We start from the raw sequence: 26,471 nt of genomic DNA on the forward strand, positions 1-26,471 counted from the left end.
TACCCACCCCAAGTCGAGTCTCTGTGCGTAGGGGGCATAATCAGGACCATTGCACTGTTGGCGGACCTTATGTATCCTTAAATTGTCTCTGCCGAGCAGAAGCAGGATTTCTGCATCTGTGTTCATAGGTGGAATAACGCTGACTAGTTGCCTTAGGTGTGGTTGGTGGAACGCAGCTTCTGGTGTAGGAATCTCATCCCTTTGGCTGGGTATTTGATTGCATTCGATTAGCATAGGTAGGGGTATTTCTACGCCTCCGTTGACAGGAGAAGCAATGAAACCTTGTGCCCTCCTGCCGCTAGTCTCTATGCGGCCTGAGCAAGTGTTCAGAGTATAGGGCGTTGCTGGTCCCTTGATTCCAAAGGCTTCAAAGAACTTAGGTCCAGCTAGGGATCGATTGCTCTGATCATCAATGATGGCATACATTTTTACTGCCTTCTCTGGTTGCCCTTCTGGATAAACTCTGATTAGGCATATCCCGGCACAGCATTTATCACTTTGGCTCTCCCCACATACCTCTGAGCATGAGCAGGAGACAGCCGTGGTAGACTTGGCGTTATTCTGTGGCTTCCCGCCATGGCTTGTAGCCGGGCTAGAGGTAACTGTGACTGCTGGATCGCTGGTGGCTGAGGTTGGATGCAAAGCTGATGGGTGTTTGTCACTATGACACTCGTCACAATTAATGGCAGATTTACAGTCCTTGGCCATGTGTTCTAATGAGGCGCAGCACTTGAAACACACCCCAAGTTCACTGAGGATTTTCTTGAGCTCCTGCATGGTTTTGGACCTGAAGCCTCCACATTTGTTCAATGAGTGTGGTTTTTTGTGAATGGGACACTCACGATTGAAAGACTTATCTCTCAATGGAATAGTGTACTGTTTATCGGCAGTTACTGCAGGTGGTGGCAGGTTAGTCTTTCTGACACTTATACTGCTCCTCAAGTCCTTGCGTCTATGTGAGACGCTTTCATACCTTGATGAGGGTGTTGCTGGAGCTGCAGTGTTAGACTCCAGGAAGTCTAGGCTAGGGTCGTTCCTCATTTGGGCCTGTTCATCAACAAACTTGCAGAACTGATTAAACGGAGGAAAGGTGACATCATGTGACCTTTTGTACCTGGAAGCGCACACTGCCCATTTCTCTGGCAGACTATGCGGCAGCTTTGAGATGATTGGGTTCACCCCATGGGTAGTGTCCATGTAGCATATTCCAGACAGACGAGGGTCTCATTTTGCGAGTTCCAGCTCCATAAGCAGATCGCTTAAGTCCAGAAGCTTGTGGGCTTCCTTAAGGTTGATCCTTGGAATATTCTGCAGTCTCTTGAATAGGGACTTTTCTATGGCTTCAGCGCTGCCATAGATTCTTTCAAGTCTCAGCCAGGCACCAGCGAGACCTGCTTCAGCTTGCCCCACATAGACGGTCCGAAGACTCTTGATACGGTTTGTGGAGTCAGGACCCAACCATTTTACCATGAGGTCGAGCTCCTGTTCTGCAGATAGGTTGAGGTCAGCAACGGTGGCCTTGAAGGTTGCTTTCCAGGCTCTGTAGTTCTCTGCACAGTCGTTAAACTTCAAGAGGCTGATGCTGATTAGCTCTTTGCTCACCATAAACATGGTTAACTCGGACATGTCCGATCCTTCACTCCTTGTTACCATGTTAGCTTGTGTTGCCTCTCGGGCATATAGCTGTGTGGCGTGGAAGGGTGAATTATTCCCGGGTAGAATGATGCTGCTGCAGGGTTGAGCTGTGGTTTAACCTCTGGAGATTTTGATGACTGCGGCTTGAACTGTGGAGATGGACTGGGGTGCGTCTTGTAGTCAGCTTGTGATGATTGCTGCTCCTGAGGGGACACATTATGGCCCTGGTCTTGGGTCTCTGAAGATGCTGTGGGTAACACCGTAAGTTGGGCTGACTTGGATGTTTCCACATTGTTGGGTTGAACGTCGCTGGAGGTGTGTGCTGCAGAGATCTGTTTCTGCACATAATCAATGGTACAGACAGCAGGGTCCTCTTCTTCCAGTGGTGGTAGGCAAATCGAGTCGAGGTTTTGATTCATTGCTTGCTCGAGTATTTTTACTTTGGCTAGCGCGATATCTTCCTCCATTTGTGTTTGAAGAATCTTTGCTTGAGCCTCTGCCTTCTTGGCTTCTGCCTGTGCTTCAGTTTTCTTGGCTTCTGCCTGTGCTTCAGCTTTCTTGACTTCTGCCTCCGCTTCAGCTTTCTTGGCTTCTGCCTCCGCTTCAGCTTTCTTGGCTTCTGCCTCCACTTTCTTTACTGTGTTGGAACGTCTTAGCTTGGATCGCTCTGCGTTTAAATGGGCCTCTAGGATTTTGTCGCTGAGGGTTGAAGTCCTTCAGCAGGATGGTTTGTATGACCGAGAAGAGTGCTTGGATGAACCTGACCTGTGAGATCTAGCTTCTTGCAGATGCGCAATACAGAGCTCCGCTTTATCTTTGGCGTCTTGCACGGCGGTGTCCCTTTCTCTTTCTGTGGAATCTACTTTGTTTAATTCTGATGAGGCTTCATCGATTTTAGAGTATATTAGGAAGGCAACGTACCTTGCAGATATTATCTTGTATCTTCCGTGGGCTGTGTCTAGCCGTTTTATAGTGTCCTGTAGTCTCGCTGCATCATTTTTGTGGCATTGGATGCTTGACATGAGGGAGGTGACTCATTCCCATAGGTCATCCAGGTTGTCATTGAACTCATCCTTCGTATTGTGATAGTTTTCGACAGTCTTTATGGTTGGTTTGACAGAGCGTCTTTGTTGTGAGTCTCGGTCTGTTTCTGAAGCTGGCTCTGTTTCCCCCTCTTCATAATGGACAGTATCGGGTAGTATTTGCTCTGTTTCAGCAGTGGGAGACTGGGCAGGGTCTTTTTTGACCATTTTGATTTAAGGTGCACTGTCTCTTTAAGAAAATGAACTTTTGAATTGGGGGTTGGAAGTCGGGGTGCAGCTTAGTTAAGACGTCCTGACGAGATTCCCAATGTGTTTTTAGAGAATTGTGGGGTTTTGCAGTCCGACAATTTGCAGCGATGTTGCATAATATACAGGGAGTCTCTGCACAATGCGGTCTAGGGTGACGCTGCAGAGTTTTTTAGCAGAGCAGGGCTGCAGTATGTGAGCGGGCAGACGGGTTACGATATAAGGGTAAATTTTTTGCCGGGCTTCAAGGCAGTTTTTTGACTGTTCTGTCCCCACATGAGGCGAATGGAGGTGTAGTTGATTGGAGCTGGGAGAGATTCCTACCTTCCATTTCCTCAATGCAGAGCAGACAGGACCATTGTTGCTGTTCAGTGTTCGGAGAGATGATACACACCAAGGATCGTGAAGTCCAGACTTGTTTATTGGAAATCTGGACATACAGCGTATGATTGGTAATTAAGTACTTCTCCAAATGTGCAGATGTTACAACCAAGGTGGTACAGCAAATGTGATGCAGCAAGGTGGTAGCAAGTTGGAGCAAGGTGTGCAGCAAATTGATTCAGCAAATTGGTCAAAAAAATGATGCCTTTCACAACCCATACAGGGGAGTCTCTCCCAGGTGAAAATGAAACAAAGATTGGCCACCAGCAGGAAGAGAAGGAGTGACTGACCCGGAAGTGGAAGGCATGTGCTAGAATTAATTAGCTGCAGGCTGCTGTACAGAAAAAGACCAGCAGGTGGCAGCAGACCAAATGCAAGACTACACAGCATGGAAAATAACACAATCTATGAAACCATATAATCATAACTTTAGACGGAACAGCACATGGACCCTTGCCTCTTGACCCCCCTGGTTACATCAATGGTATGTCCACTCCTGAGATGGAGACGGTAATGAGTTGTCATACAAAGCACTGCTAATGAAGGAACCAAACCAAAAAATACTTGGAAGGATTTATTGTGCAAGTTTTCAGAAATCAACGCATTTTGAGGTCACACAAGACCTAAGGTTTTGTCCTGATGAAGAGGTCCGGCATGATCTTGAAACGCATTGACTCTTAAAAACCTGCACAATAAATCCTTCCAAGTATATTTCGGTTTGGATCCTGAGGTTTTTGTCCTGATGAAGAGGTCCTGAGTGACCTTAAAATGCAATGACGCTTAAAAACCTGCACAATAAATCCTTCCAAATATTTTTCAGTTTGGATCCTTCATCAGCAGCGTTTTGTATGACACCTCATTCCCGTCTTCATTTCCAAGATGGTCCTTCTGCGACTGATATACATCATGTGTCTTTAACGTTGCTTCTGCACAACCATATCAGGTGAGCTATTTTCATTTCTCTAATAATCCTGATATATCGGATAAGACCCTATTGCGCTTTCTCATTCCCCAATTCTTCTTTTTCTCACTCCTGAGATGGGGCATCATAACAGCAGTCAAGGAAGAGAAAGCCAACAGGGATCGCAGGAGTGGAGTGGGATATAACTCAGAAGTTCATGATCCTTTAATTTACAGCATATTTTTTACTTTCTACAACTATTTACAAAGTCAAAGGGGGAGACACAACATGCGCCGTACTAGTACGGCACATCTCATGAAGGGGTATTAATGCAATGGATCTCATGCTGGGTCTTGGATACTCTGATGCCAGGATCAGAGGACCTCTAAGGCAAGCACATTGGACCCAATGCTACTTAGTTCCTCATGCTTGACTATATAGTATAGCATATAGTCTAGCTCACTGTGATTTGCATCCTAGAGGTGTTCGGAGCATGGAAACGCTGCGCAAGGTGTAAAAAGTGCAAAAGTAAGGTAAATACAGCTTCACAAGCAGTGAATCTTTTATTCACAAAAATGCTTCAAGGACATAGAGAGTCTGCAATGCAGCTTACAGCACACATGTCAGCGCGTTTCAGGTGTTTGCACACCCTGAATCATGATTAGTTAACATTTTGCTTGTATTCTTTTGACCATTTGTTTGCTGACTCATGATTTACCCTAACTTGATGGACTTTTTTCACTCCCCACTGTGTACACAACACCTGGCTGTTCTTTTCACTATTACTGACCCTCATTTTTTCTGCTCTGCTTTACCTAATGCCTTGCTCTTGGCTCTATCATCTAGCTGATTAACTACTGCTATCAGCTTCTGGACTTCTTGACCATGTTTCTGCTCCGATATCTTATTTGTATAATGCTCTTTTAAATAAGTTTTGCTGACTTTTAATTAGGTGTTGTACTAACTACTATAAGGCTAAGTGCACACGTACCGGAACTCTCGCGGAAATTACCGCGAGAATTCCAGAATTCCAGTCCGCTGGAAAATCGCATTTTAAATTCCCGCGATTTTCCCGCGGAAAAACTAGCATTTTGCAAGCGTAATTAGCTTGCAAAATGCTAGCGTTCTCCAAGCGATCTGTAGCATCACTTGGAGAACTGATTGACAGGTTGGTCACACTCGTCAAACATAGTGTTTGACGAGTGTGACCAACTTTTTACTACTGAGGCCGCCTAAGCGGCATCAGTAGTAAAAGATAGAATGTAAAAAAAAATAAAAAATGATGTTATTCTTACCTTCCGACGTCCCGCGCATCCGTTCCCAGTAATCCTTTGAGAAAATGCCCGCGATGACGTCAGTTCTCGCGGGAACGCGACGTCTCGCGGTAATTCGCGATGACGTCGCGCGAATGACCGCGAGACTTCGTGATCCCGCGAGAAGGGACGTCATCGCGAGCATTTTCGCAAAGGACTACTGGGAACGAGAGCGTGAAGAGAAGCGGGAAGGCTGCGCGGGACGTCGGAGGGTGAGAATAACAATATTTTTTATTTTAAATTCTATTTTTTACAGGGATATGGTACCCAAAGCCCGGAGGACAGTCTTCTCTCCTCCGGACCATGGGTACCATTCGCAATTGTTCTGCTTACTTTCCGCATGGTGTGCACAGCCACATGCGGGAAATAAGCGGAACAATGCATTCCTATGGGTGCGGGATCGCCGCGATTCCGCAAATTAATGAGCATGCTGCGGTTTTTACCGCGAAGCGATTCCGCCGCGGTAAAAACCGCAGCATTAGCACAGCATTGCGGAATCCCATAGGAATGCATGGGATGCTTATTTTTCGCGTTTTCGCGGCAAAATCGAGCGGTTAAAAATGCCGCGGAAACGCGAAAAAAAACGCCACGTGTGAACTCAGCCTCACTCTACTTTCCTGTGACCGATACGTCATCAGAGGTCATTCGCGCAATGCAACCCTTGGAACAGAAGATGCTGGCAGCGTGGCTGACAGGCGGGAGAGCTCCAGGGGCCGACAGAGGGTAAGTATATCCCTATTTTTTATCTTAATTCTATCTTTTACAGGGATATGGTAGCCAGGGCATGGAGGAGAGTCTCCTCCAGACCCTGGGTACCATCCGCACATGAAACGCTCACTTTACGCATGGTGGAAATAGCCACATGCATAAAGTGAGCATTTCAATGCAATCCTATGGTGGCGGAATCACCGCAATTCTGCCAAAAAAATGAACATGCTAAGGATTTTACCGCTATGCGATTCCGCAGCGGTAAAATCCGCAGCATTGACACAGCAACTGCGGAATCCCATAGGATTGCATGGGGATGCGTCTTTGATGCATTTTTTAAGCGTTTCCATGGCCGCAAAAAGTGGTGGAAACACATAAAAACGCAACGTGAGCACACAGCCTAATAGTTGAGTTTGCTGATGAAGATAAAACTTGGCTTGGCTTGTCCTGTTCTACATTAATCAACATACATACACATATATACACTGCGTTCCAAATTATTATGCAAATTGGATTTAAGTGTCCTAAAGATGTAATTTTTTGTTTTTCAAATGAACTCATAGATGGTATTGTGTATCAGGGCTCTTTGGATCAGTGAAATCAATCTCAAATTCCTGTGATAATTAGTTTACCAGGTGAGCCCAATTAAAGGAAAACTACTTAAGAATGATGTTCCACATTATTAAGCAGGGCACAGGTTTCAAGGAATTTGGGAAAGGAAAAGGACCTCTCTGCTGCTGAAAAGCATCAAATAGTGCAATGCCTTGGTCAAGAGATGAAAACATTAGATATTTCCCAAAAATTTAAACGTGACCATCATACTGTTAAGAGATTTGTGGTTGATTCTGAGCACAGACATGTTTGTGCTGATAAAGGCAGAATGAGGAAGGTTTCTGCCAGGCAAGTTCATCGGATTAAGAGAGCAGCTGCTAAAAAGCCATTACAAACCAGCAAACAGATATTTAAAGCTGCTGGTGCCTCTGGAGTCCCTCGAACCTCATGGTGTAGGATCCTTCAAAGGTTTGCTGTGGTGCATAAACCTACTATTCGGCCACCCCTAAAAAGTGTTCAAAAGCAGAAATTGTAGCAATGGGTCCAGACATACATGAAGACTATTTTTCATACAGTCTTGTTTACTGATGAGTGTCGAGCAACCCTGGATGGTCCAGATGGATGGTTGGTGGATGGCCACTATGTCCCAACAAGGCTGCGACTTCAGCAAGGAGGAGGAGGAGTCATGTTTTGGGCCGGAATCATGGGGAAACAGCTGGTAGGGCTCTTTAAGGTTCCTGAAGGTGTGAAAATGACCTCTGCAAAGTACTGTATATAGAGTTTCTGACTGACAGCTGTCTTCCATGGTATAAAAAGCAGAAATGTGCCTTCAGGAGCAAAATCCTCTTCATGCATGACAATGCACCATCTCATGCTGCAAAGAATACCTCTGAGTCATTGACTGCTATAGGCATAAAAGGAGATAAACTCATGGTGTGGCCACCATCTTCCCCTGACCTCAACCCTATGGAGAACCTCTGGAGTATCATCAAGCAAAAGATCTATGAGGGAGGCAGTTCACATGAAAACAGCAGCTCTGGGAGGCTATTCCGACTTCATGCAAAGAAATCCAAGCAGAAACTCTCCAAAAACTCCCAAGTTCAATGGATGCAAGAATTGTGAAGGTGATGTCACAGAAGGGTTCCTATGATAGCATGTAACTTGGCCTGTTAGGATGTTTTGGAGTTAAATAGCTTTTTTGTTCAGTGAATGTGACCTCCTAATGCTGCAAATTCCACAAATGAACATTTTCAGTTCTTTAAAACAGATCAAATGTTTAGAAATTCTACTGTGCCTAATAATTTGGAACAGTGCAATTTGAGTTTTTATTCATTTTGGAGATTATACTGTTATCATTGGGAGGTTTCTTCAATAAAATTTGATGTATACTCTAACGGGTGATGACTTTTATTAGACTGACTGTCATTTGTACTGACTATTTAGGAAAATCAGAGAAAAATATAATTTGCATAATAATTTGGAACACAGTGTATAAATGCACACATACATAAATAAAACTAAGGGGAACGAGGAAAAACGTTATTCCAAATGTGCCATCTCTGGGTATCTACTATATAAAGCTCAATGTGGGTATATATGTATGTACAGTTGTTGCCCAAAGTATTGACACCCCTGCAATTCTGTTAGATAATACTCAGTTTCTTCCTGAAAATGATTGCAAACACAAATTCTTTGGTATTATTATCTTCATTGAATTTGTCTTAAATGAAAAAACACAAAAGAGAATGAAGCAAAAAGCAAAGCATTGATCATTTCACACAAAACTCCAAAAATGGGCCAGACAAAAGTATTGGCACCCTCAGCCTAATACTTGGTTGCACAACCTTTAGCCAAAATAACTGCAACCAACAGCTTCCGGTAACCATCAATGAGTTTCTTACAATGCTCTGCTGGAATTTTAGACCATTCTTCTTTGGCAAACTGCTCCAGGTCCCTGATATTAGAAGGGTGCCTTCTCCAAACTGCCATTTTTAGATCTCTCCACAGGTGTTCTATGGGATTCAGGTCTGGACTCATTGCTGGCCACCTTAGAAGTCTCCAGTGCTTTCTCTCAAACCATTTTCTAGTGCTTTTTGAAGTGTGTTTTGGGTCATTGTCCTGCTGGAAGACCCATGTCCTGGGCCCTACATTATGCTGCAAAATTTGTTGGTAGTCTTCTGACTTCATAAGCCATGCACACGGTCAAGCAGTCCAGTGCCAGAGGCAGCAAAGCAACCCCAAAACATCAGGGAACCTCCTCCATGTTTGACTGTAGGGACCGTGTTCTTTTCTTTGAATGCCTCTTTTTTTCTCCTGTAAATTCTATGTTGATGCCTTTGCCCAAAAAGCTCTACTTTTGTCTCATTTGACCACAGAACATTCTTCCAAAACGTTTTAGGCTTTTTCAGGTAAGTTTTGGTAAACTCCAGCCTGGCTTTTTTATGTCTCGGGGTAAGAAGTGGGGTCTTCCTGGGTCTCCTACCATACAGTCCCTTTTCATTCAGACGCCGACGGATAGTACGGGTTGGCACTGTTGTACCCTCGGACTGCAGGGCAGCTTGAACTTGTTTGGATGTTAGTCGAGGTTCTTTATCCAACATCCGCACAATCTTGCGTTGAAATCTCTTGTCAATTTTTCTTTTCCGTCCACATCTAGGGAGGTTAGCCACAGTGCCATGGGCTTTAAAATTCTTGATGACACTGCGCACAGTAGACACAGGAACATTCAGGTCTTTGGAGATGGACTTGTAGCCTTGAGATTGCTCATACTTCCTCACAATTTGGTTTCTCAAGTCCTCAGACAGTTCTTTGGTCTTCTTTCTTTTCTCCATGCTCAATGTGGTACACGCAAGGACACAGGACAGAGGTTGAGTCAACTTTAATCCATGTCAACTGGCTGCAAGTGTGATTTAGTTATTTCCAACACCTGTTAGGTGCCACAGGTAAGTTACAGGTGCTGTTAATTACACAAATTAGAGAAGCATCACATGATTTTTCGAACAGTGCCAATACTTTTGTCCACCCTCTTTTTTATGTTTGGTGTGGAATTATATCCAATTTGGCTTTAGGACAATTCTTTTTGTGTTTTTTCATTTAAGACAAATTAAATGAAGATAATAATACCAAAGAATTTGTGTTTGCAATCATTTTCAGGAAGAAACTGAGTATTATCTGACAGAATTGCAGGGGTGTCAATACTTTTGGCCACAACTGTATGTGTGTATGTCCGGGATTGGCATCCGCACCGTCGTAGCTACAGCCACAAAATTTGGCACAGTCACACGTCTGGACCCCGAGAGCGTCATAGGTTATGTTGTGAGGCAAAATTTTAACCCCGCGCATTCCAATTCACCAATTTTGCACCTATCTACATAACAGGGAAAAAGTGTATGCATCTGCACCGTCGTAGCTACAGCCACAAAATTTTGCACAGTCATATGTGTGGAACCCAAGAGCGTCATAGGCTATGTTGTGAGGTGAAATTTTAACCCCACGTGTTCCAATTCACCAAACAATTTTGCCCCTATCTACATAATGGGGAAAAAGTGAAAGTAAAAGTGTTGGAGGCAAATTGACAGCTGCCAGATGTGAACAAGGGGGACTTAAATAATGAGTGGCGCCAAAGAGTGTATACCGTACAGTTGCTAAGGTGGGGCCCTGACATGGGATACTCACCACACACGGGGATATGAACACACACACAAAATGCGCCACACACTACCATGTGCTTCAACACATTTACCACCCTCAGCGCACATTTCACCACACATACACCAACCTCGCCACATAAAAGTCGAAACACAAAAGTCGCCACTCAGAACTCTCCACGCTGTCCCAGAGCTGTTTAAAAGATGAAAACTGAGCTGTGATTGGTTACTATCAGCAACAGTTTTCTTTGTAGACAGTTGTGGTAACTGAGGCCTATTTTTCTTATCATTTCTATGTTGTTATCGTCCTTCTGTAAAGCTGGAAATAACAAAATTTATTACCGTGCCAACACAGACCACCCTCTGACACAGACTGCAGGAGGAGCCCAGTATCACACAGGATAGGATTAGATACATGGCTCAGCAGTCAGTATCACACAGGATAGGATTAGATACAAAGCTCAGCAGTCAGTATCACACAGGTGAGGATTAGACACATGGCTCAGCAGGCAGCATCACACAGCATAGGATTAGATACACGGCTCAGCAGTCAGTATCACACAGGATAGGATTAGATGCATGGTTTTTATGTGCAATATAATCATTATAATTTGTTATAACTAGCCACAGTTGGTTACTATGCCCAGGCAACGCCGGGCTCCTGAGCTAGTATGTTATAAATTTGTTCTCTCTCAAAGCAAGCGAGAATTCAAAAACTCTATGAGTAGAAATTCTGTTTCCACCTTGAAGCAATCAGTAATTTAGTGACCAATAAAATATGAATAATTATATGTCGAAATTGGAAAGGAATATCTTGAATACCAAGAGATTAATGCAAGATGCGGTATAAGATTATCATCAAGTTTGGTGATTCTTAAAATGAGCGCAGATATTTCAATTCCTAGAGATCTTATTACAGGACATTCCCAAAAAATGTGAAATAAAGGGCCATTTAAGCCACATTCTCTCCAGCAAAATCTTGATTGTGTTGGAAAGACTTGGTGTAGTTTTATTGGTGTGAAGTACCACCTAGATAATAATTTATAATACTGTATTTATAAGACGCACCAGATTATAAGAAGCAGCCCAGTTTTTGAGGAGAAAAATAGGAAAAAACCTTTTTTTTAATAAAATAGTGGTGCCTCTTACAATCCATGCATCACATTGCTCACCGATGGTGGTGGCTGCGGTGAATCGGGGTCCCAGGATCGCTGCTGGAGTAGGCAAGAGTGGCGCGTTGCCGCAGGCCCAGGCTGGGATGTGCGCCACTGTGGGTGAAAATGGCTGCAGTGCTCTGTGATGCGGGGGGATCCGGGCTCTCTGAAAATTCCAGGGGAGCCCCCCGCATCACAGAGCACTGCAGCCATTTTCATTTTGCACATCCGTTGCTGCAATGCGGAGGCCTTTGCGAAAATGGCCGCGCAGGGCGGCGCATGCTTAGATTGAGATCTCGGCACCGAGATCTCGGGTGCCATGGTCTTGTTTTCTGAGATCTGATGATGAGATCTCATTGCCGAATGAAAAATCCTAATAGAATCCTTATGGGGCGCACAATTGGGTGATATCTTTACATGATATCACTAAATATGGGTGACAGATTCCCTTTAATCTAATTATCCTCTGCCAACTGAAAATTGCATTCTTTTTTAATTTGGTTCTGTTATTCTGCATCTAGAAAGAAGCATGGTATATTTGACTTATTTGTATTTATCTTGTAGTATCATAAATAAGAGAAACGTTTTAATTTTTTTTTGTTTCACGCAGGGAGCCAATTGGATCTATTAATGTGACTATGGTGTTATCTGCATAAAGGCCAATCTTATGCTGTCTACTACTCGCACAAATGCCTTTAATAGAACTATTAGATCATATAGTTTCCACCAGAGGTTCTGTAATGATAGTGAACAATAAAGGGGAAAAGGGGCAGCCCTGCCTAGTACCGTTTGGTAGCTTTTTTGTATTTCTTACTAATAAATGTGAAAAAAAATTGCCACAATTAAGCATCATGTTGAGTTGAATTCTTAATTATCAAATATTCTGTACAGTTGTAAGTTACTTACATTGTATATCCAGAGTTACAGATTGCTTTGAGATTTTCCTATTTGGAAAAGTGACTGTACATGAAAGTTGTGTTTTATCATCTCTGTATGAAGGAATGTATTTAATTGTAGACGTCATCCTCCAAACTCCTTGGTCCAGATCCTCATGACTCATGGTCAAGTTTAAGTCAGGTTTATTCCATGTAATATTTGGGGGGCTGGAAGCACAGGTGTGAGTTACCGAACAGCTGATATTAACTGGTTTCTTCTCTTTCATATAATCAGATTTATTAATTATTGGTTCAGGTGGAGTTTCTGCAAGAAGAGGGATGAGTTAATTGGGTCCAATAAAGTATGACTTTGCTCATGGGCTTAAATGTGGCCATTGAAATAACCTTAACCGTTGAGCCAGAATCTTGTATTGTTTTTGTGTTTGTTTTATATTTCAGAAATATGTGACTATTTTTCTCCATCCTTTAATAAATTAACTGCATTTTTTTTCAGTTTTCTTAACATGTATTCTATCGTCATTTATTCGGACTGAGTAAAGTAGCTGAGCATCCTGCAAGCCTATCCCGGAAGGATTGTTTCAAGATTGAATGGTGCAGGGTTTCACCTGCTGTTCCATTCGAAAAGAAGAAACAAGTCCCTCATTCTAGTGACTGATAGGAATCTCAAAAATCTGACCCCTTATCAATCTAATAGTTCATTTATATCCTGGGGAAAAGGTAAAACGTATTGTTGTGAAAAAAACGAGTATTCAAAAACTATCAATACCTGAGCAAGCAAAATGACTCAACCCAATTTTGGACTAACAGGAAATCACAGCCAAACGAAGAGAAACATTAAGAACACAAATCTTTATTACAACCAAGGCAAAAACAACATTAAAAATGAAATAAATGCAGAGTGAAGATGGTAGCAGAGTGCCCAGTAGGGGTGTGTGGCCAATTTGTCCTGTGGAAAAGATGTATCATATATATTCAATATATAATAACCAAGGATGTAAAATAAATGAATTGTACTATCTTACAAGCTATCACATGCGGAACGGAACGGACGTTCCCTCTCAATCAGACGCATGTTTCGCAATGCAGCTTCCGGGGGCATGTCATACCACCTGGCTTTTCAGTGAGGTAACAGATTTTCTGGCTATTTGCTAACAGTTACTTAATTTGCAGTTAAACTTCATACCTCTATTTTATTATTTTAACTTTGTCTGTTCAAAGCCGCTCTTCCTTGGCCACATGTTTTTTTATGTGTGTTTATCACTGAAGTATATAATACAATTCATTTATTTTACATCCTTGGTTATTATATATTGAATATAAATATTACATCATTTCCACAGGAAAAATTGGTCACACCCCTCTACTGGACACTCATTTTAATGTTGTTTCTATCTCGTATTTAATAAATATTTGTTTTATTATAGTCCTATTCACTCGGGTGTGTTTTCATGTTAGTCCGAAATTGCATTGAGTCAATTGTATGAAGTGCCATTTTCTATATATTCCGGACACTATTGTATTAATTAAACAAGCAAAATGTAATAACTACTGAACAAGAGAGATGAGAAGATTGATTTGTGGGACTCCGTTCCAGTGTCCAGGGCAGGGGTATCTGGTGTCTAGATGGTTGTCCTGCACATCTATTACCTTCCGACGTGCTTTTATTAGGCAGGCTGGCACAACATCATCTGTGCATCATATAAAACATATGACATTGTATCAGCCCTGGGGATGCCAGAAGGTAAGGGACTCCGTGGGACTTCTGTCTTAGCAGCCAGGTACCACTGTACTGGACGTTGGACCGGAGTCTGGCAAATTGATCCATTCATCTCTATTAGAGACTATTTGCCTTTCACTTAAGGATTTTTATCTGCTGATGTCATTATTCCATGATTCACTTATGTAATATTTCACATTTGGAAGTGTCTACTTCCTTACTGTCCTATGTCATCACTTACATTTTAAATCAGTCTATTATTGGGAAATGATTACAAAATTTCTCATCATGTGAGAAAAATAAAATATGGATGTATGCAAATGTGGATTTGGCATGAAACAGTGGCATAAATGTATCTAAAATATTACCAGACGTCTTGGACATTGAATATTTTCCATTAACGATGAGAAAATTTGTTGAATCTCAATTTTGGCAAATTGCTCAAATTTGGCCAGGAAATCCAATTCATATATTTATTAGATGAGCATTAAACGTACCATATTATGCTCTGGGGTTCATCCAGACTCTATAACTGTCCCACTGCTACAGTTCTATGCCTAGTCCCATGATGGCTTTCTCCAGACCCAATCTCTTTTGTATTCCTCAAATCTGCTCTTGCGCTTTTTGCACTGAGTTAACCTTGATCGATGTACATTGCCATATTCTGACATCGCAACGTCCTGCTGTGCATTACAGAGCCTACTCATTGCAGGACGCACCTATGCAGAGTGGAGAAAGAACAAATGAGACAAGAGCCAGAGAAAGCCAATGTAGGACCAGATAGGGAGCTGCATCAGCAAAACTGATAAGAGGTAAGGTTAGTTTACTAAAGTATTTTGTTACATTTTTAACCTCTTTTTCAGCTGGGCCCCATTTTGCTATATTCACAAAAAGCAAATCCCCCCAAAAAATCACAATATTTTGTAAAATTTGAGACAAATTCAATTGACTTTGAACCGACATACACATCATCTGTAATGGTCATAAAAAAATAGCAATTATATGACATTTCGGAACCACCATTCATTGTTCATCAGTGTTTCAGAGAAGGAATTAATACCCAGGTTTTACACAATGCCCCAATTTACCTATGATAAAGATTTTACAGATTCTTTCATTATTGATGTGATAGGAGTTTATATCTTCATTGATCCCAGGGTAGATCTCTATTTGTTCTTGCACATTATTAATTCTCAAGGAGCAGTTGTCCATCGAGTTTCCCACCGGAAACGTTCTTCCTTTGTACTTCCTTTCTACTTCGGTTGAGCTTCTATTATTAAATACCTTTGGATATCCTATCAATGCGTTCCTATACCAGTACAAACTAAAATTTTGAGTGTCATTGGGATAAGTGAGTCTACAGGGAATTTCCACACAAGATCCCATTAAAACATCTATTGAGCTAGGGAAAAAAAAGTTCCAATCCTTGCATGGAGCTTCTTCATTGCAACCTAAAATGAAACAAAAACCTACATATAGATTATTTTTTTTGTAACTTTAATCCAGTAAATACCAACTAAACATTGATTCTTTCACAAAAAATTGCAGCTTTATATTCCATGTAGCAGTGTAATATAATAATTAAAGAGTTCCGGTGGGCATGGTCAATGGTATGCCATGTGAATACCTGCAACCAATCCCAATAATGACCCACAAATTTATTGATACATTTTAGCATGTGCTAGAATAATAGAGCCTGCGGGTGTTGATGGATGGACCTTGTGGGACTTTTATGTTGGCAGGCAAAATTAGCTCACATGGTTAATCGTTTATTTTTATTTATAAAAGCAGGTAGAAAATTTAATCAAACTTAAAATTAGCACAAGGTGGAAAATTTTCACATTTTCGGAAATCCATAACATACCTGCGACCATGATTTGGACTGTTTTATTCTCTTTGTTTACATTATAGGAATTGATCTCATCATTTATCCCTGGATAGTATTGTGCTGTAGACTTCATATCTTCGATTCTTAGAGAGCAGCTGTTTGTTCCATTTCTTATACGTGAAGTGCGATCTTTGTACACCTGGAGAACTTCCGATGAGTCATCATCACTGTACACTTTTGGGTATGAGTATTTATTGTACTTATACCACACAATATGGACCTCTCCGTAGTCAGCGGGGGCGACAAACGTGCAAGGAATCTCCACATCAGAATGTTTCCTTGTATATATGGTTTTTGGGAACGTAAATGTCCATCCACTTTTACGTTCTTCTGCAAAACTCCCTGGTTATTGAAAGTAATAAAAATAAATTTCTGAAATATAACTAAATATTTGAATCATATCTGAAATAAAAAAATGAGCAAAAAGTAAACATAACAATTAGCCTTGAACAATTTATTATTTCAGTCCATGCAAAAAACAAATACTGTAGATAGAGACAGTTAAATATTAGTTTTTTAGGCTGCTCGGGGGTAGTCTTAGGAGGAATTTCTGATCAGAAAATAGTCACCAAATTAATATTTCCTGTGACTGAGGATAAAGAATGGTCAGAAACCTCTGAAATGAAGATATCTGGGACTTTCAAGATTACAATAATATGTGATCTATTTGGTGCATGACTTAACACTAAATAGAAAATGCATGCTCCGCCCTAAATATATACAGCATAAAACCAGATGAAATGGGCAGAAATTGTGACAAATGTATCATACTGGCACAATCTTTATGATAAATTTGGTGCACCTATCTAGATATATTAGACAAATAGACACTGATTCATAAAGATCGATGCTTTGCACTCCAGTCTTGATTAAGTGTATACTGAAGTAAGGTATGTCAATTTTATAAATAACTGTCTGTGTTTCTTGACAAGTTTGATGCAACTTTCAGATACTGAATATACTCCAGTCTAGAATACATTTCTGATTACATAAGGACAATGCCATGATTAAGACTGCACTGCTGTGATAAGAAACCCTAGAACCTTGGATATGCTGAATGTATTATTTTATTTCAAAAACGCGTTTCAACTCTGGACTAATGTCTTTCTTAACCCCTTTCTGACATTTGACGAATTATCCCATCCATGTGCCCTGGGCCTTAATGCCCATGGATGGAAATTTACATCATGTGCGATCAGCCACGCTCACGGGGGGAGTGCGGCTGATCACGGCCAGGTGTCAGCTGATTCTCACAGCTGGCACTCGGCACTAAGTGCCAGGAGTGGTCACAGTCCACTCCCGGCACATTAACCCCGGAACACTGTAATCAAACATGAGCGCAGTGTTCTAGAGCTGTCAGAGGGGCTGACAGCCCCTCTGCCTTTGGATCAGAGACCCCGTGTCATGACGCGGGGTTCCGATCGCTGCCATGGAGGCCCAATGTCGTCATGATGACATCCGGGTCTCCAAAGCTGAGAGACTTGCTGACATGCGCAGTGCATGTCAGGAAGTCTCTCAGGTTAGTGCATAGAAGCTGCAGCACTGGCAACTTCTATAGCATGCATACTATAGAAGCGATCAGCCTGCACAAAATGAGTGTCCCATAGTGGCACACAGTGTAAAAATAAGAACTAAATAAAAAAGAAGTTTTAGAAATAATTGTAAAAATATTTAAAAAATAGTAAAAAATAATAACAACAAAAACAATATTTATTCCATCAATAAATAAACATTTAAATGAACAAAATCTAAGCAATAAAAGTACACATATTTAGTATTGCCACGTCTGTAAAAACCTGACCTATAAAACTGTCCAACTAATTAACCCCTTTAGTGAACACCATTTAAAAATAACAACAAGGCAAAAAAACAATGCTTTATCATCATACAAAAAATGGAATAACACTCGATCAAAAAGACAGATGTAAATAAATGTGGTACTTCTGAAAATGTACTGACCTGAAAAATAATGCTGCTTTATCAATTTTACCACACATGGAACGATATAAACGTCCCCACCAAAAGAAATTCATGAATTGTTGTTTTTTGTTCATTCTGCCTCACAAAAATCAGAATAAAAAGTGATCAAAAAATGTCATGTGCCCGAAAATGGTACCAATAAAAACGTCAAATCCTCACGCAAAAAAGCAAAACCTCACATGACTCTTTGAGCCAAAATATGGAAAAGTTATAGCTCTCAAAAAGTGGTGATGCAAAAAGTATTTTTGTAATAAACATCTTTTAGTGTGTGACAGCTGCCAAATGTTATGATCCATGCTGGATTATGACAGATAAAAGCACTAGTAACCTTTTTTTTTCCTTAAGCTGTGTGCTTAAAGTTAGTGTTTGCCCCCGGTGGCCATTAGGGTCATTGCACTTTGTGGCTTCAGTTCTAGTTTTGCCCCTGGTGGCCGTTAGGGTCATTGCACTCTGGTTACTTTAGTTTAATGCACGTGATTATCACTAACATGTGTGATTGCTCTGGCTTAACTATATAGGAGTGTCTTGTTCTCTCACTCACTGTTGGTGATATTGGTCATTTCAACCATCCGTGGTGGAGGAAGGAGCTAGAGAGAGTTCCTGGCAGCTCAGTCAGACTCCTGGTGTGGAAGGAGCCATAGAGAGGAGTTCCTTGCAGCTCTGACAAAGCTTGATGAAGGAGCAGCTATTCAGGAGGAAAGCTGCATTCTGGTACTGGACTCTGTTGCTGGGAGCAAGAGCAACAGAGCAGAGCTAAGTGGTGTTATCCTTGTTTGTACCTTTCCTTTTGTGTGTTTCAGTGCAGTGGTGGTATTAGTTTCTGCACTGTCCATTTCACTAGAAAGGGCTAGGTGCAGGGGGAGCTAGGGTTTTTAGGTATCCTGCTCGGCGCCCGTTACGGAACCTGCTTAGGGACTCTTAGGAGTGTAGAGACACTGACTCAGGGGAGTGCAGGAGGTCTCCACATCCCTATTCCCTATCGCAGGGCCCTCTATTGTATCGGTTTCCCTGGTGTTTCCCTTATTTTAATTCGCCCTGCTGGAGCCGGTGTATCCAGATACACGTGTAATACTGAAATTCGCCTGCTGGAGGTGGTGTATCCGGCTGCACTTTATATTGTTTAAATTCACCCTACTGGAGGCGGTGTATCCAGGGTCATGCGTGTCATAGAAATTTGCCCTGCTGGAGGCGGTGTGTCCAGTCACACGTGACCATCACACCAAACATAAAAATCCTCTATAAAAACCCACTATAAATGGTAAATCAAACCCCCCTTTATCACCCTCTTAATTTGGGGATTTCCACTGTTGAAGCACATCAAGGGCTCTCCAAACACAGTTTGGCGTCTGATCTCAATTCCAACCAATTTTGCATTGAAAAGTCAAATGGCGCTCCTATCCTTCCGAGCTCTGCCATGCGCCCAAACAGTGGTTTACCCCCAGATATAGGGTGTCATCATACTCAGGACAAATTCCACAACACCTTTTGGGGTCCAGTTTTTCATGTTACCCTTGGGAAAATAAAAAAAAATTGGTGGCAAAAATAAAATTTTTGAGAAAAAAATGATTTTTTTTTTTTACGGCTCTATATTATAAACTTCTGTGAAGCACTTGGTGGTACAAAGTGCTCACCACACATCTAGATAAGTTACTTAGGGGGTATACTTTCCAAAATGGTGTCACTTATGGGGGGTTTCCACTGCTTAGGCACATCAGGGGCTCTCCAAACGCGACAGGGCGTCTGATCTCAATTTCATCCAATTTTGCATTGAAATGTCAAAAGGCACTTCTTCCCTTCTGAGCTCTGCCATGCGCCCAAGCAGTGGTTTACCTGCATATATAAGGTATCGGCGTACTCAGGACAAATTGTACAACAAGTTTTGATGTCCAATTTCTCCTGTTACCCTTGGTAAAATAAAACAAATTGGATCTGAAGTAAATTTTTTGTGAAAAAAGTTAAATATTAATTTTTTTTTAAACATTCCAAAAATTCCTGTGAAGCACCTGAAGGGTTAATACACTTTTCGAATGTGGTTTTGAGCACCTTGATGGGTGCAGTTTTTAGAATGGTGTCACGTTTGGGTATTTTATATCATATAGACCCCTCAAAGTGACTTCAAATGTGATGTGGTCAGTAGACAAAAATGTTTTTTTAAATTTTGTTGCAAAAATGTAAAATCGCTGGTCAACTTTTAACCCCCATAACTTCCTAACTAAAAACATTTTGGTTCCAAAGTTGTGCTGATGTAAAGTAGACATGTGGGAAATGTTACTTATTAAGTATTTTCACCAAATTTCCATTTTTTTCACAAAGAAACGCAAGTTATATCAGAGAAATTTTAGTACTATCATGAAGTACAATATGTCACGAGAAAACAATGTCCGAATCACCAGGATCCATGGAAGTGTTCCAAACTTATTACTTCATAAAGAGACAGTGGACAGAATTGTAAAAATTGGCCTGGTCATTAACATGCAAATCACCCTTAGAGGTAAAGGGGTCAAAGGGAACCTGCATGGTCCCCCATTCCCTCCAACCCAGCAGCATTCATTTATGTATGAGTAAATTCCCTGACTATCCAACCTTGCATAACATTTTTAGGTAAAAATTAGGATTAAAAAAGCATTTATATTGTTCCCGTTTCCTATGACTGTCACAAGGCACAGCTGTGTCAGCGCTAGTGTTCAGTCACAAGACTCTGCCCCAAGGAAGCGGGGTAAGAGCCTCCCTAGACTCACTAAGTGCACGGCGTCTCACCTGCGAACTCCACTAATAGACGCTGGCTACTGTGGAGTGCAGACAAAGTGCACAGTGGTGTACAGGCAAAGCCACTACTTGACACTGATGTTAGACCCTGACTCTGCCTCCTACCTGCACTAGGCACTAACTGGCAAGGCTGACCAACACATGCGTACCAATGTAGGGGTTTCAAAATGAGTCAGCCTCCAGAGACAATCATACGTGCATACAGCACTCACTCCACATGGTCTATACTAGCACACGGACGTGCAGCCGTGCGATCCTTTTATAACCACTGCCTTCCAGGACTTTTGCTGATGGCCCAATCCGAGCTGCTTGAGGACCTGAGCATGTGACCTTCAACCACCAATGAGCGGTCGTCTCAAGGGCATGCTCAGATGGAGAAAAGCAGAACTTAGTCCCAGGTGCATCTGCTTGCCGCTGACTAATGCTGAATGGTATAGCTGAACATGGGGCGGCAGCAGCAACCAGACGCATAGCATTAGCCTGAGCAAGACGCTGGGATCGACGTCTCTGCTGAGCAGGATCCCCTGTGGCTGAAGGAGAATGGGAGACTGCAGAGGGCATTGCTTGAAATTTCCCCTGTGCAGTGGTGGGAACTCGATGCCTAACACGCGCATTGAGCTTCTGAAGCTAGAAAGCAATCGCATGGCTAGTGGCTACAAAGGATATTGATGTTTCTGCAATGTGCGGTGCACGTGCGTGAGATTTTCAGAAGCTGGTGATGATGCCAGCTACTGCAAATTATGTTATCATGCCCATAGGGGCATGATAGCATGTAAAGAGAGCTGACTTGTTTAGGAACACTAAAGGAACACTTTCGACTAGTCAACGCCCTAATTAGGATAGGAAACGGGGACAAAATAAATGCTTTTTTAACCTATTTTTTTTTTTTACCTAAAGCCGTTATACAGGGCTGGTTAGGCAGGGAATTTATTCATACATTAGTGAATTTTGCTAGGTTGGAGGGCATGGGAGAACCTCACAAGTTCCCTTTAGTAGGTGAAAGATATTTGGAATTGGTCTTAAAGAAATGGGACCTATATATTTTTAGAATGGAGTCACTTATCTGAAGTTGATTGCATTGTAGCAGGAAACACATTTATAAGAATGAAACAATAAGAATTCACATACCCAGACTAAATAATAGAAGAAATAACCCTCCTAGAAGGAAGAAATGATGGGTCATTATTCCAAAATAAAGGAAGCTTTCTATCTTCTTTCTTTGTTTTAATTGATCTCTTCTGCTTTATTTCTTATTGAGGAACTAAAAATGAAAACCAAATATAACTCAAGAGTGAAGAGCACAAATACATGCTACATACCATCTTAATATTATCCAATGTTCTCACTCAAATGGTTGTTCATCTGTCTGACTTAAAAGTATTATCCTCCTTTTTATTCTTTAAATCTGGACCCACCATAGTCGTCAATAATCCTTCGACATTCAGTACTTTTACCAATGATTGACTAAAGCATGAGCCACTGGTCACTCACTGGAAGAAGTGGTAAGGTAAATGTTAGGGGGCACAAGCAGGATTGGACCAGTGAAAAGTTTGGATGCACCTGTTCATGCAATAGTTTTCCTTCTTATTATTAGAAAGTACATAATGTAGATCCAGAATGAAGGCAGGAAAACTACAAAGGAACAAATACAGAAACAAACATTGAAGAAACATGTGTGAAAGAAGCCAGGATATGTGTAAACCTTAAATCTTTCAAAGTTTCTCACATTTTCTCTGATGACAGTTTTATCCCCACTTCATATTCCCTCCAACAGCTTCATCAGGTTTCACTTGTAATGGCTTCCAATGAAGAACTATGCCTCGTTAACAGATCACCTGTGGAATCACTAGTCTTCGAAGAGTGCACACAGTTCCTTACTGTGCTCAGCCCTATCGAACAACTGTTCTATGCCAGTATATGGGAAAAATCACTTTGATGAAATAGCCGTTCCATTGGTTGCACCGCCAAATCAATGTATGCTAAGCTATTAGTGTACGGAAATGAAGATTAGAGAGGTGTGACTACTGTACCTTATACCACCCCACACCATAATCATGGGAGAAGAACCAGTGTGGCGTTCACTCATGAAGGCCTTTTAGAGGAAATACCCATGTGGTCCTACCAGAATCAAGGAAAGGTTGGTAGGGATCCATTTTGTACACCATGAAAAATTAAACAGTACATACCAAGCCTAGGGCAAAAATCATTATCTATACTAACCATTAGAAGGTTTTGCATGACATTGGGCTACGAGCTGTACATCTGGCTACAGATGCTTGTTTGACCTTACACCACAACTCTGAAAGGCTATCATGGTGCAGAGCAAGATGGCAAAGGAGGCTAGAATAGAGTTCTACCTCTTCAGCAATGAGTCCCACTTTTGTCTTGGATGCAGTGATAGCTGACGATTGGCCTGGAGAATACATGGGCAACATCACGAAGAATGTGAAAGTGTGCCAGGAGACATTTTTCAACATGACATTGCCAGACTTCATGTTGCTGGTGCTACTGTGAGCAGCCTGAGTGCCCTGCAGCTTCTCTGGGCTTGTCTCCTATCATGCAAATTTGGGATATCGTTGGTAGACAATGGAACAGGGATCTGTTGGCAGCCAATACTGATGATTTGCACAAGTGCATTCAGCATGGCAGATCGTTCCTCAGATGACAATTAAAAACTTCATTTATAGCAGCCGAGGCTGAAAGTGTGGGGATTTCTGTATGCCGCTCATGCTCCATACTTGTCTTCAATTCTTTGATTTCTTTATCATTTGCTGATCAGCAAAATGTTTATCCACTAAATACTATAGCAGTCCATAAAATAATAACATTCAGCTCATACTCACAAGTCCTCTTGCTGTTCTGCTCTTTCAAACACTGAAAAATAGCTGCAATTTCCACATAAACCTTCCTGTATTCACTTTAGAGAAGTGGTTACAGGATATCTCAGAACTTCTCTGATTTCCTTATTTTCAGATGCTAGAAACATGATGATTTCTTGTAATATTACATGGAAATTTCATAAAGTTGTTAATATATTCTTCTGATGTATAAAAACAAAAAATCATAGCCAATGAGGAAAACCTCGAGACGACATAATTTGTCTGGAGGTTGTATTTAAAATGGACCCAAGTAAATCTGTCATCTCCTCTATGAGGGCTCCTTAAGATAAAGGGGTGTTTTGATCTCAGAAATATGTAACCATTTATAATATGATACAGTATTATCTCCCTAACCATGACATACAAAGCCATTAACAACCTGTCTCCTCCATACATCTGTGACCTCGCACTTTCCTGCACGCAACCTCCGATCCCCACAAGATCTCCTTCTCTACTCCCCGCTTATCTCCTCTTCCCACAATCGCATACAAGATTTCTCTCGCGCATCACCCCTACTCTGGAACTCTCTACCACAACATATCAGACTCTCACCTACCATCGAAACCTTCAAAAAGAGCCTGAAGACCCACCTCTTCCGACAAGCCTATAACCTGCAGTAACCACCGATCGACCAAACCGCTGCATGACAAGCTCTACCCTCGCCTACTGTATTATCACCCATCCCTTGTAGATTGTGAGCCTTCGTGGGCAGGGTCCTCTCTCCTCCTGCACCAGTTATGACTTGTATTGTTTAACATTATTGTACTTGTTTTTATTATGTATACCCCTCCTTACATGTAAAGCGCCATGGAATAAATGGTGCTATAACAATAAATAATAATAATAATAATAATCTCTCGCCAGAACTTACAGATTAATCCTGTGGGTCCCGCTTATCACTGCCTCATAAAGTAATTTGTCAATCAATGTGGATAAGTGGAGAAGGTCAAGGTCAGAAAATATGAATATCCTTTCCTTAGGGCTCCTGCACATGATACACATCTTCTGTCCAATTGCGATCCTATAAAATATTGGATGTTATGCTATGGGGCCATATACATGTTGGATTTTTTCCTCTGAGCAAAAACTTGCCCCATGTCCAACTTTAAACCGATATTCAGAAGTCAAAGATTCCGTAGAAAACATTAGACAACACTTGGATGAAATCCGTTTTCCACGGACTGACAATGTAAAAGATGAAAAAAAAAATTCTCCCCCTTCTACTCATCTGAAAGAATCGGATTACACTATAACTACTCTCTGGTCAGAGTGTGATTTGCATAATTGACCCGATTCTCTCAGATGAGAGAATATATGCTGGTGTGACCTTAGCCTTAGAATAAGTTATTAATATCAGATCGGTGGGAATCTTACAACTTGTACCCTTAACGATCATCTGTTATTAGTCCGATTGTGGTAAGATATAAACACTTTGAATGAATGCGCACATGCTCTACTCAATGTGTGTAGTAGTCGCTGCTGAGTACTGCAGAACAACTCCAAAATAAAAATCTGAGTTACGCACCCTTGTCACATCCCGGGAAGCCTATCTACTATTTCCCCCAGACAGATCTTTTGATAGATGATCTTGGGAAGTACTAGTTGTTGTACTCTTGCAAATCTGATAGTGATGACCTAACTGACAACACCATACAATATAAAAAAGAAGGGGAAAGGGATGAAGTTAACCACCATTTTCTGTGGTGTGTTAAGTTCAGCATATTTACAGATAGCTAAATGTTTCTCTTACATTTTAAAATCTTATCTATTGCTAGAATTTTTTAATTCAGTCTCTGTTATTATAACGTTATGTATCTGTGTATGCACAGGTTGGTAAAAGATGGCAGAGTTGACTCTGAATGTCCACCAATATTTATTTACTTCCGGGGAGGGAGCTTGCTCCAGTAGAAATGTTCTTCCACTGTTCTTTCTGCAAAATACAAGTAAGTTTCACCCTCTTTAGCTCTTATCATTTTCAACCCTCACAAAAAAATTAAGAGAACCTTAAAGACCCTTGTTTTCCATTTATATTAGTGTTTGCTTGTCAAAAAAAGAATTTAAGCCAAAAATATTTATCTCAGAGTTCTGACTGGTAGGACAGTTTTCCGCCAATAATTCTCATAGCGGACATCAGTCCTGCATTCCTACACAGAGACATAGTAGTGGCAAGCATCAGTGGCAGTTCTTTGTTTTAGAGACCAATGTGGGTCCCAGCAGCCACAATCTTCTATACCCAACATTTACCACCCAACCAGAAAATAGGTTACAAATGCTTTCCTCTAATTCCTCTTTTTTATGGAAACCACAGGCAAAAGTTGTCATCTGCTTTTATCTGATAACGCATTACCCAAATGACTATTTTCAGTAAGTTCTTCTTCTGTGCAGCTTTTGTCGCTTGACATATGTCACACCCAAGTTCCCACGTAGCCCCGGCCCTAAGCTTACACACTTATAAATTAGGAATTTGACCTCATAAATGACATTTCTGTGAACAAATCAGAGCATGGACAACTTATATATATGCAGGGAAGATCCACTGGAACATATTGTGGATAATTGACTTTATAAGATAATCATATTATATGAATTTTGAATGAGCATAATTAGGCTGTGTAGTAAGGGCATTGTGTGAGACTAACTTTATGTCTGAGAGATTCATAGTGTTATAATTTTGTATGTGAGATCGATACGATGTTGGAATACAGACAGCTGTTGCCACATATGAATCATACAGAAGCCTTTGGCAACTTTTTCCAGCAGTTTTT

The 26,471-nt window shown here is 41.3% G+C and overlaps 1 protein-coding gene across 1 annotated transcript in view; it reads right to left on the minus strand.

Annotated features, from left to right (window-relative positions):
* LOC141085292 (Schwann cell myelin protein-like) overlaps nucleotides 1-22,082 on the minus strand; it is a 46,983-nt gene extending 24,901 nt beyond the window's left edge. The window contains exons 1-4 of the mRNA XM_073570569.1: nucleotides 21,956-22,082; nucleotides 16,058-16,423; nucleotides 15,282-15,644; nucleotides 12,487-12,780 (exon numbers count right to left, since the gene is read on the minus strand). Of these exons, the coding sequence (XP_073426670.1) occupies nucleotides 12,487-12,780; nucleotides 15,282-15,644; nucleotides 16,058-16,423; nucleotides 21,956-22,010 (1,078 nt within the window). The 5' untranslated portion in view covers nucleotides 22,011-22,082. The remainder of the gene's footprint in view (nucleotides 1-12,486; nucleotides 12,781-15,281; nucleotides 15,645-16,057; nucleotides 16,424-21,955) is intronic.
* Nucleotides 22,083-26,471: the final 4,389 nt, after the last annotated feature.

Source organism: Dendrobates tinctorius, unplaced genomic scaffold (assembly GCF_039654945.1).
Source record: "Dendrobates tinctorius isolate UK_male_01 unplaced genomic scaffold, ASM3965494v1 ptg000028l, whole genome shotgun sequence".
Taxonomy (NCBI): Eukaryota; Metazoa; Chordata; class Amphibia; order Anura; family Dendrobatidae; genus Dendrobates; species Dendrobates tinctorius.